Consider the following 11,856-nt stretch of genomic DNA (forward strand, 5'->3'; position numbering starts at 1 on the left):
CAACAAGGTGATTTTCAAATTAATCTTCCGGTAAATCGACTAAATTTTGGTCTTCTTTTTTCAACCCATGTGCTGCTCAGTGCTAACCAATGTAAATAGATGCTCACACGTGTCAGTATACCTACACCCAAATAATTCATTTTCAGACAATTGAAGTAAGAATATTTTATTAATTAAATGAATATTCTCTAAAGTACAAAATTGGTATGGTACATGAATCAGATACCGTAGTTGCATGGTTGTGTTAATCGTGTAATTTTAAGTGTTAGCGTCTAACAAGCTATATAAAACATTAAGGACGTTTATATTTTAATTCATTCATTGCAATCAATGTCATTCTGATAGTGTTATGATTTCCTGATAATGTTAAGATTTCTCTAAAAGTGTTTGCTTTCCTATAATTTTTTAAAACAGATATCTATGTGATGCACTGTTGGCTGGCTGTGCTGCCTGTTTCACATTCTAGAATGGCACTCATCCACAACCCCCTAATTTATCTCTTGCTTATGCTGGCTATATTCTATTGTGGCGCGGAGGTGTAGTGTCCTACAGGCATAGGCTGTAGATACATAGAGGGGGGAGAAAGGGCTTGAGGGGGATGCATGTTGATCTGGACAGGGGATGGGACATGGCAGAGGAGGTGAGTGCGCTGACGTAACTTCAGCTCTCGGGCCATCTGGCACCAGGCACAGGGGGTGCAGAAGGCGACCAAGAGGCAGTCGTTGCATATGGTCCCCTACAGGCGGTGGTGGTAGGTGGGGAGGATATGAGACAGATATTAATTAGACAGATGGGTTGTCAGATCATGTGAATACAATGGCTTTCATTCCCATGATCGCATCTCTTCCACTGACCCTATTCAATTATATAATATACGCCATTGGCCCTATTATTGCAGTCATTTTGATTATGTATTTATTGATCTTGTCTAGCATCACCTGACAGCTCTGTGTGTATGAGGCACTAGTTAATTGTATAATAGGAGATGTTACGATATCAGCAAAGAGTAATGTCAGGGGTGTTTCACTCTACCTGGATGCGGTATCTCTCCCTCATGGTGCTCCGGAGGGCCAGAGAAACAGCTGGGATACAGTTGACGAAAATGTCCAGCAGTGGGAGACAGAAACACTCCCCAAAGTCTGTACTCATCTGACATCTCAGGCAGCATGGGCACCAGAACCCAAAGCAACCTGACAGGAGACAGACAGACAAAGTTACTCACACACGCATGCACACACACGGACACACACACACACACACAGACTCATTAAAAACACTCACAGATCTTCATGTCATCACAACAGTCACAGATGCTGCTGCTCCACACCCCAGTCTTTATGTCAGCAGGGGCCCGAAACATGCCTGGCTGTATGTTCACTACAGCCATCGGCTGGGGCTGGACTGCCATCACTATGGATATACAGAGGACAATGCAAATCAAAAGCACTGCCAGAGATCTGCCCAGGTAATATGGAGTTGAGTTATATGAGGAACTGAAAATAATATGCATGAATATATATCCACATGAGTTTTGCTGATTCAATACACAATTATTCAATTGTATTTTTGTTATCAGGTTATTCAGCTAAGATACTCCTGGAATTTAAACTTCTGAGGTCACAAAGAATACATCTCCTTTCACTATTGCCAAAGGAAGCAGGTCAGTAGCTAATACAATAGTGTTTATTGGTTGGTATGACGAGCTAAAACTCTAGTAGCAGGCTGGTTGTCAGGAAGTATGTGTAAACTCGGCTCAAAGGGGCGGGTCTGGTCTTTTCACAGTAAACAGAAGAACAGAGGCACGTCTCCTCCCCTTCAATTCATCTCTAGGGAACTGGTAGTCTTGCTAGTCAGATGGGTTGCCTCCCACTTTAACAATGTTCCAGCATTCACTAGTGCTGTTGCCTATGTGTTGCTCTAGGTCTGGGATTTTAGAGACTACGGAACTGGTCTCTCAGAGCACTCAAAACAATTGAAGTTGTGGTTCAATTGTGGTGTGGTTATAAACTGGTTTAGGTACTCACAGAATGGGTCAATTTTGTGTGCGGTTAATGTTCTGATCTATTGTAAATGTCACAGATTTTCTGCTATGATAACTTTAGCATTTACTTTGACGTATTACTATATGCAATGACAGTGTTCAGTCTCTTATTAATAACTTATCAACACCTCTACAGCTGAATATAAAGTTATTATTTCAAAAACACCATCCATCATTTATTTCACATACAAATTACCAGCTATACTATATTGATTATCATATAACCACATTAATGGTAATGATATTGCTAATGATATTTTAACCCACTATATTTTTGTAAACAATTTTTCTTTCCAAATTGTTTGAAAGATACCTCACATTGCACATCAACATTAATATTGTCTGTTTTCAGTTATGACATAAAAATACAATTTTACTTATCATCGAAGAACCACAAAATACATCTCAGCCTACCTGCTTCTGGAGGTGATGGTGATGGTCAGGTCTACGGCGTGTCTCGGAGGGGTGGAGATGCAGAAAACAAGGCTGGATACACAGAATTCAATTCACATGGACGGATGGGTCGACACACAGCTAATGATATCTCAGGTGAGTACAGGTTAGTGTATACCTGGGTTTCTCTCTGGCAACCAAATGTATCTGTGTGGTGGGTGGAACCTGTGTGTGTGTGTCACTATCACTTGTGCATTGTCATAGGTGAGAGTGGGGTAAGAGTTCATCTTTTACATTTAGAATCGCTACATCAAGGGAAATACAGTATTCTTTCTAACAAAGATATCTACATTGAACAAAAATAGAAATGCAACATGAAACAATTTCAAAGATTTTACTGAGTTACAGTTCATATATGGAAATCAGTCAATTAAAATAAAAAAAATTGGTCATAATGACTGGGACATGGCATGGGACATGGCACATGAATGACTGGGGAAACAGATATGCATCTGAACCTTTTAAAAAAAGGTAGGAGCGTGGATCCGAAAACCAGTCAGTATCTGGTGTGACCATCATTTGCCTCATGCAGCGCAGCACATCTCCTTCACTTAGAGTTGATCAGGCTGTTGATTGGGGTCTGTAGAATCTTTTCCCAATCCTCTTCAATGGCTGTGCAAAGTTGCTGGATATTGGCGAGAACTGGAACACGCTGTCGTACACATGAATCCGAAGCATCATAGACATGCTCAATGGGTGACATGCCTCTTGAGTTTGCAGGCCATGGAAGAACTGGGATGTTTTCAGCTTCCAGGAATTGTGTACAGATTCTTGCAACATGGGGCCATGCATTATCATGCTGAAACATGAGGTGTTTCCAAGTGATCTCTTGGCACAAAACATTAAGGACACCTGCTCTTTCGATGACATAGACTGACCAGATGAAGCAAGGTGAAAGCTATGATCCCTTATCAATGTCACTTGTTAAATCCATTTCAATCAGTGTAGATGAAGAGGAGGAGACAGGTTAAAGAAGGATTTTTAAGCCTTGAGACAATTGAGACAAGCATTGTGTATGTGTGCCATTCAGCGGGTGAATGGGCAAGACAAAAGATTTAAGTGCCTTTGAACGGGGTATGATAGTAGGTGCCAGGCGCTTTGGTTTGTGTCAAGAACTGCAACGTTGCTGCAATTTTCACGCCCAACATTTTCCCATGTGTATCAAGAATGGTCCACCACCAAAAGAAAATCTGGCCAATTTGACACAACTGTGGGAAGCATTGGAGTCAACATGGGCCAGCATCCCTGTGGAATGCTTTCGATACCTTGTAGAGTCAGTCCATACCCATACAAATTGAGGCTGTTCCGAGGACAAAATATTAGGAACGTGTTCCAAATTTAGGTGTGTTCCAAATATACTCAGTGTAGACCCCCCTGTTCAATATCACTTACCCTTCCATTTCTTGACCAGTTGTTTGGGACAGGGATGTTGTTTGATATGCCAATTCATAGGCAAATTCTCAACATTTGAGGCTACTAAGCCCATTGGTATTTTGTATTTATTATGGATCCCCATTAGTTCCTGCCAAGGCAGCAGCTACTCTTCCTGAGGTCCAGCAAAATTAAGGCATTTATAAAATTGTGTAAACATTACAATACATTCAAAACTGATTTCACAACACATTTAGTGCACCGAGTTGTCTGTTTGAACTACCGGCACACAGTTCAGACACCCATGCATATCCCACAAGACATGCCACCAGAGGTCTCTTCACATTCCCCGCTGTTTCATAAGGTGTATTTTTATCTGCTTTTTAATCAAATTTTACTGCTTGCTTGAATTACTTGATGTGGAATAGAGTTCCATGTAGTCATAGCTCTATGTAGTACTGTTCGCCTCCCATAGTCTGTTCTGAACTTTGGGACTGTGAAGAAACCTCTTGTTGTCACGGATCCCCCTGGTACTGCTGCTCATTCTATTCACCAGCTCCGGAGGTCTACGTCACCGGCCTTCTACTAGATTCATTACCACCAACCCTGAACTGTCTTGTCTCAATTCGCACACCTGGTTCCCATTCCCCCTGATTAGTATGTGGATATATGTGCCCTCTGTTCCCCATTGTCCTTGTCGGTTATTGTTACCATGTCCGTTGGTCTTGTGAGCACCTGTGCTGTTGTATCGGCTTCCATGCTACGTGTTATTGTGCACTTGTTTAATGGGTCTCGTCCTGTGTATTATTTAGAGGTTTACACCTCACTCTTTTGTTTGGGTGGAGAAAATAAAAAACCCTATTACGTATTCCTGCGCGTGTCTTATATCATTATACAGCGTGACACTTGTTGCATGTCTTGTGGGGTAGGTATGAGTGTCCGAGCTGTGTGCCAGTAGTTCAAAGAGACAGCTCGGTGCATTCAACATGTCACAAATACAAGTAGTGAAGTCAATCTCTCCTATACTTTGAGCCAGGAGAGATCCCCATCTTAGCTACTGTTGTATCAATATGTCTTGACCATGACCGTTTACAATCCAGGGTTACTCCAAGCAGTTTAGTCAACTCAACTTTCCACATTATTCGTTACAAGGTTTAGTTGAAGTTTAGGGTTTAGTGAATGATTTGTCCCAAATACAATGCTTTTAGTTTTGAAATATTTAGGACTCACTTATTCCTTGCCACCCATTCTGAAACTAACTGCAGCTCTTTGTTGAGTGTTGCAGTCATTTCAGTTGCTGTAGTAGCTGACGTGTATATTGCTGAGTCATCCGTATGCACAGACACACTTTAAAGATTGAAAAAAGTACCATGAAACTGGTCTGTGAGATTCTTGATATATTTTGCGAGCTCAGACCCAATGTCATCAGATAAGACCTTGAGTGCCTCTGCTACTCTATCATAGCCTATCTTTCGCACCGGTACATTTTTTGGTTGTTGTCAATGTACCTATTCAGTGTCATTGTCTATTTTTTATCCCTTGCTGCTGCTAGAATGGACTTCTTCCCTTCTCTCACTACCTTGGTTGCTCTCTCAAGAACCTCAAGAAGGGCTAGGCCCCGTCTTGTTTTGTGTTTGTATACACGGAAGATGCATGACAATGTCTTCTCTGAAATAATAATAATGCACTATCTTGAGTTTATACGCATGACACTGCAAAAACACTATGCATAAAACGGACAAAATGTAATCATAATTTGTTTTGGGTATGGCGGCCATTGGCTCAATTTAACCCAAGGCAAGCATTTTGACTCTATTAGCCAACACCGCTACAAGGATGCACTTTCATGCTAGGTTTAGGACCTGATATTGTAACTTATAGAGACCCCAACTGATGTACAAAACAATCTACTTTGGTTTAAATACAAGCACCATGAACCATATAACACAAATTAATTTGACTTTGTGAAAATCCGACGTGTCTTCAGCTCCCGAGACATCTGACACGAGGCACAAAGCCTGCAGAATGTGACCACTAGGTAGTTATCACACATTGACCCCTATAGGGAAGAGAAAGAGAAATTCAGGAATAGGTCAGGGACCTGTCTGTAATGGACAGTTGTGATGACATTCAGCCCACTACCCACCCAATAGGGCAGCGCACAATTGGCCCAGCGTCGTCCGGGTTAGGGTTTGGCCGGGGTAGGCCAATTTAAGAAATTGTCTGCCGGTCATACAGAGAGAGAATTTAAAACTAGAACTAGCGCAAACTAGAGGTTTTCCCGGTATGGTTACTTGGTCAGGAAAAACTCCTAGCTGTAGTTGTCATGACACCTGTTGTATTTACCTGGATGTGGTAACTCTCCCTCAGAGCTACTCATAGACAGAGCAACAAATGGGACTGGGGCACAGTCGAACACGTCCAGCAGGGGGAGACACGCACACTGGCCAAGCTCACTGGCCGTGAGACACCACAGACAACAGGAGCACCAGGAGCCACAGCATCCTGTGGGAGGGATTGGGTGTTTATGAGGTTATAGTTCAACAGATTAAAGAGCGCTGATGAAAGCTTCTTACATGATCATAATTTGAGTTAATTTCAATATGGAATTGAGGTAGGACTGACCCTCAGAGAGACAGACGGTAGACAGACAGACAGAGACAGACAGACAGACAGGTTTGTGCTCTTACAGATGCCCATGTCTTCGCAGCAGGCAAAGAGACAACTGCTCCAATGTCTGCCATCTCTGCTAAGATCACAACATGTCTAGAAGGAAAATACCACTTTTTGAGTTTTATGCAGGCTATTAAATTTGATGTTGTGATCACAGGAGGTTGGTGGCACCTTAATTGGGGAGGACGGCTTGTGGTAAAGGCTGGAGCGGAATTAGTGGAATGGTATCAAATACTGTCCATCAAATACTGTAACGGTCGTCATATTCGTTCTCCTCCTCAGACGAGGAGGAGCGTGGATCGGACCAACACGCAGCGAGATATGTAGACATAATGAATTTAATAGGCAAGACGAACACTGACACGAACTACACTTGATAATTTACAAAATAACAACGTAGACTGACCTGAACATGAGAACTACATATAACGAAGAACGCACGAACAGGAAAAACGAACAAACGAACGAACGAGACAGTACCGTGTGGTGCAACAAAACACAGACACAGCGACAATCACCCACAAACAAACAGTGAGAACAGCCTACCTTAATATGGTTCTCAATCAGAGGAAACGTCAAACACCTGCCTCTAATTGAGAACCATATCAGGCAACACATTTAACCCAACATAGAAACACATACCATAGAATGCCCACCCCAACTCACGCCCTGACCAACTAAACACATACAAAAACAACAGAAAACAGGTCAGGAACGTGACAAACACATCGTTTCCATACCATAGTCATCACATTGTTGTACACTGTACATTAACTTGTAACAGCCAAAACACTATTGTACATCAATCAAATTAAATCAGATGTATTTATAAGGCCCTTTTAATATCAGCAGATGCCACAAAGTGCTAGATTTATATGAACTGAAATGGCACCTTGGCATAAACCAAACACTGAATCGTTAATCAATCTTGATTTCTAGCACACGGATAGGTGTCCATTTTGTGTAACACAGTAATGTCTTTGCTGTCATATGTATGTTGTAATAACAGTCCATGTAACAACATCAGAGAGTTAACAAGGAAAAATGACCCACCTATTGAGAGGTCAGTGCTGGTCTTGACTTGGGGACTGTCAGGTGTTAAGATGGAGGTGATTGCGACGGATCAAAAGTGCCTTGTTACATACTACGTTACTGTTAAGGGCAGCACATTTACTATTGTCTGTGTATGTCACCCTTTACTAATGTATTTGCTAATATTTACTGACTCTGAAAGCCATGGCCGCAAGCCTACGCCCTGAGATTGAGCAAATATCAGCAATATGGTATTATGCCTTATTATGTGGTTGTGGATGGAAACTATTGGTGGGGGAAGGGGGAGTTTGCCCAATGCTATATAAAGTGTTTGGGTTTAAGAAAAGCTCTCTATAAGCCTATATGTGAATTACTAAATTATCAATCATACTATGGGAATATACTCTTACGTACTGTAAGAGTAAAATGGGCCCAAATCTATCATTGGATGCAATGGATACTTGTTGAGCTTGCTCAACCAACCATAGAGAAGCATTGAGGAAATCTGAGAGCAGACCTCTTTAGTTGACTGAGCTGATGTCTGGAATGGCTGAACTGGACATGCAGTACCCCACTGGACACAAAATGGTTGAATCAATGTTGTGATGAGGAATCTATGTAGAAAATACATTGGATTTGAAAAAGTTATCAACTGATGTTTTATTCTGAGGGTGTTTTTTGTTTGTTTGAGGGTGACATTTCAACCGCTATTGTTATTTACTGCTGCTCTTTATTTGTTATTCTTATCTCTTACTTTTTTTGTTGTATTTTCTTAAAACTGCATTGTTGGTTAAGGGCTTGTAAGTAAGCATTTCACTGTAAGGTCTACCTACACCTGTTGTATTCGGCATGTGTGACAAATACGATTTGATTTGATCATTGTAACACATTTTCAACGTAGACAAACCTTTAATAAAATGTTTATTTTTGGATGAAATTGAGACATGAATCCAACATATCAATGATTCATTTAGAGACAAACTGGATTTTGAATTGTGTTTGGTTGTCAATGCAACCAAATGTCAACATTTAAAGGAGATCTTCTGCTTGGATAGTTCCATCTGTGCCACTGACTTAGTCTGGCTTTAGTGTGTCTACAAATTAATCATTTATATGTTGGATACATGTCTCCATCTCAACCAAAAATCTAAATTAAAAATAAATTAAATCAAATCAAACTTTAAATGCACTTTAAATAAGGTTTCATTGTATTTAGTTGTGTTCTTTAACTTTGATTCTTGGTTGAGATGGAGACATGAATCCAAAATATCAATTATTAAATTGTAGACAAACTGGAAATTAAAGCCAGACTAAATCAGTGGCACAAAATATCTCCTTCAAACGTGGAAAACCAAACACAATTCAATTACACTTTTACAGTAAATAGCCTACTAACTTGTTGACAAGTTAACAAATTATATGTTGGCTTCACTTCTCCATCTAAACCAAAAATAAAAGTTCAAGAATAGAATTAAACCAGTGGCTCAGATGAAACTATTCAAGTATTAGATATCCTTCAAATGTTGATGTTTGTCTGCGTTGTCAACCAAGCACAATTCATTAATACTTTTGTAAAACAGTAAATAGCCTAAAGTTAAGGCTACCTTACAAACGAATGTAACTGTATTTATTCAACCTTAAAATTAGTAACACATCCATGACCATATTTTGAGGTTTGTTTACTGTAACTATAAATGTCTTATGTAATTATAGAAAGCGTGCATGTTCAAGATTGCAGGCAAAGGTCGCAGGTCTGTGGAGATGTTCACAATTGCTATAATAATCTATCAGAATCTTGAACAGCACTGATCACTTGCGCTATGTACTTTTAATGTGATCTCAACTATAATCCAGGTCATTTAGTTGTGCGATTAGATGAAGCACAGTGATAATACATTATGTTGTTGTATAAATATAAAATATCTGATATGGTATTTCCATTTGAACTTTGTTGTGCTTTTAAGCTTTTAAATGGGTGAAAGCACAGTGATAACACATTTAGATGGCAACTTAACCAAAAATCACACATTGTTTTTCCATAGTAATAACACATAGGGAATTCAAGAAACTTCTGACTGTCTTTTTGAGTGGGTGAATAAAGGTTGAAATCTCTCGCCTCAACCAAATATTACCCACATTTACATGGTGAAGTGATGTGGTGTGCCCATTGGGACCTGTCTTCCTCCTGCATGGAGCAAAGAAAACGCAACGACATCTCCATACTTGCTCTTTTTCAACCAAAGGATGTATTTAATCATAGGTCTGTCAGACACATGTGACAATGTTGTTATAGCTGTCACTCTTTTTGACCTGTGACCCCTCATGTCTGGTTACCACAGCTTACCCCTCAGGCCAGACGAGCCTTCCCCCTGGTACTTCATATTCCTTAATGTCATCTTAAGTAACTCAGACTAGGAGTGCTGATCTTTGAGATTATAATGAATAATATAATATGGACGGAGGGGGACCTGATCCTAGATCAGCACTACTACACTGAGATGCTTTTTGAATATAGGCCCTGGTCCATAATTAGTATTTAGTATTTTTTTAGTATCTCCATTAGCTGTTGCCAAGGCATCAGGTACTCTTCCTGGGGTCCAAACAGAGATACAACATTAGATCATACAAAACATTTTGCATTATACAAATTGACATTGCTCCATTGTTACATTACAATATTACAATACTACATTTCATTACTAAGAATAGTGCGCGTGTGTAGAGTGTGCGTTTTAGAGTGTGTGTCTCTTCAAAGTCTTGTGTGGTATGTATGAGTGTCTGAGGTGTGTTAGCCGATTGAACAGACAGTTATGTACTTTTAACACGTCAATACCTCTCACAAAGACCAGTAGTGATGCAGTCAATCTTTCCTCTACTTTGAGCCAGGAGAGATTGATATGCATGTTATTGATATTAGCACTCCGAGGACATATAAGGGCCAGATGTTGCTGCTTTGTTCTGGGCCAACTGTAATTTGCCTATGTCCCTCTTTGCAGCACTTGACCATATAACTGGGCAATAGTCCAGGTATGATACAACTAGGGCCTGTAGGACTTGTTTGGCCTATTATGATGTCAAGAAAGCAAAGCAGCACTTTATCACAGACAGACCATAACATTGAGCTGAAACCATAACATTGTGCTTAAGAAACTCGTATTCTTGTCATGGACATCCATGGTCCCTCAGATAGGGTTTTTGTAAGGTTGGTCCTTTCATAACGACCAACCAGGGTAGAATAGGGGGGACTCTGTGGTTACAAGCTTTTGTTTTTATCTCTTCAACTAGGACTGGAAATTGAAGTCATTTTACATGTTGCAAAATGTATATAAATAGCTGCATTTCCTAACTGAATTATGCCTGACATTCTAATAATGCATAGAAAAGTAAAATCAGTCCAAATGTTGTTTCTCTACCAAATAGATTTTAGAGCAGTAAGAAGTGTCATACCGATTTATTGCATACTTCATTGAATAACATTTCACTGAGAAACTGCAGACCACCCATAGACTAATGGTGGCATGTAGTGGTCCACAAAATTGGCTAGCCATAATGCTATGTTCATAACCAAGTGGGTAGGTGGTAATTTCCAGTTGTGAAGTAGTAAAACTATTTTTTACCTTTATTTAACTAGGAAAATCAGTTAAGAACTTGTATTTACAATGACAACCTACTGGGGAACAGTGGGTTAACTGCCTTGTTCAGGGGCAGAAGGACAGATTTTTACCTTGTCCGTTTGTGGATTCAATCCAGCAACCTTTCGGTTACTGGCCCAACGCTCTAACCACTAGGCTACCTGCGGCCCCAGTTAGATGCATTTACGTGCTTTGAACTCATTGAGAAACACTGATTGGCTGATAGCAAATAAACGGTGTCAACCATTCACTAAAAGTACAGCTATCATGCTAGGAAACAAATTATAGTGTTCAAAAACCATATTAATAGATTGCTTTTATAAATAATGTTTTGTTGTTGCATTTAATTGCCGAAAATTCTGTTATCGTGGTCATTTCCTTAGTATGTGACGTCAGAGGACAGAATGTTGGAGAAGTGGGAGCTCAGGATGATAAATTAGTTTCCTACTGGGAGTTATGAGTTGGAGGGCAGTTCAAGTGGAGTTCTCAGTTCATGTGGTAAATTCCCATCTGGTTACGAACCAGCATAAGAGCATGTTAATTTGGCCAACATAATTGATAGGAATCATCTCCAATAGATATTACAAAAATGTATATTTGGTTCATTTATTGGATAATACACTGACCAACCTCTAACTATTGAACCAATAAAAA

General features: G+C 40.0%; 1 protein-coding gene across 1 annotated transcript; it reads right to left on the reverse strand.

Moving 5' to 3' along the window:
- Positions 1–218: 218 nt before the first annotated feature.
- Positions 219–1,676, reverse strand: LOC129864814 (cornifelin homolog A-like). The gene is made up of 3 exons (XM_055937101.1): positions 1,282–1,676; positions 1,033–1,190; positions 219–736 (listed from the first exon to the last, which is right to left on the reverse strand). Exons 1-3 carry the CDS (start codon positions 1,508–1,510, stop codon positions 521–523), a joined length of 603 nt encoding a protein of 200 aa, XP_055793076.1. The 5' UTR covers positions 1,511–1,676; the 3' UTR covers positions 219–520.
- Between the last annotated feature and the right edge of the window lie 10,180 nt (positions 1,677–11,856).

The sequence above is a fragment of the Salvelinus fontinalis genome, chromosome 11 (assembly GCF_029448725.1).
Source record: "Salvelinus fontinalis isolate EN_2023a chromosome 11, ASM2944872v1, whole genome shotgun sequence".
In the NCBI taxonomy this organism is placed as follows: Eukaryota; Metazoa; Chordata; class Actinopteri; order Salmoniformes; family Salmonidae; genus Salvelinus; species Salvelinus fontinalis.

Excerpts from the sequence above, each read along its gene's own strand:
- LOC129864814 (XM_055937101.1), bottom strand. The coding sequence starts at position 1,510 with ATGCATATTATTTTCAGTTCCTCATATAACTCAACTCCATATTACCTG. Across the intron at positions 1,191-1,281 it reads TTGTGATGACATGAAGATCT|GTTGCTTTGGGTTCTGGTGC; the intron begins GTGAGTGTTTTT and ends GTCTCCTGTCAG. Across the intron at positions 737-1,032 it reads GGGAGAGATACCGCATCCAG|GGGACCATATGCAACGACTG; the intron begins GTAGAGTGAAAC and ends CACCGCCTGTAG.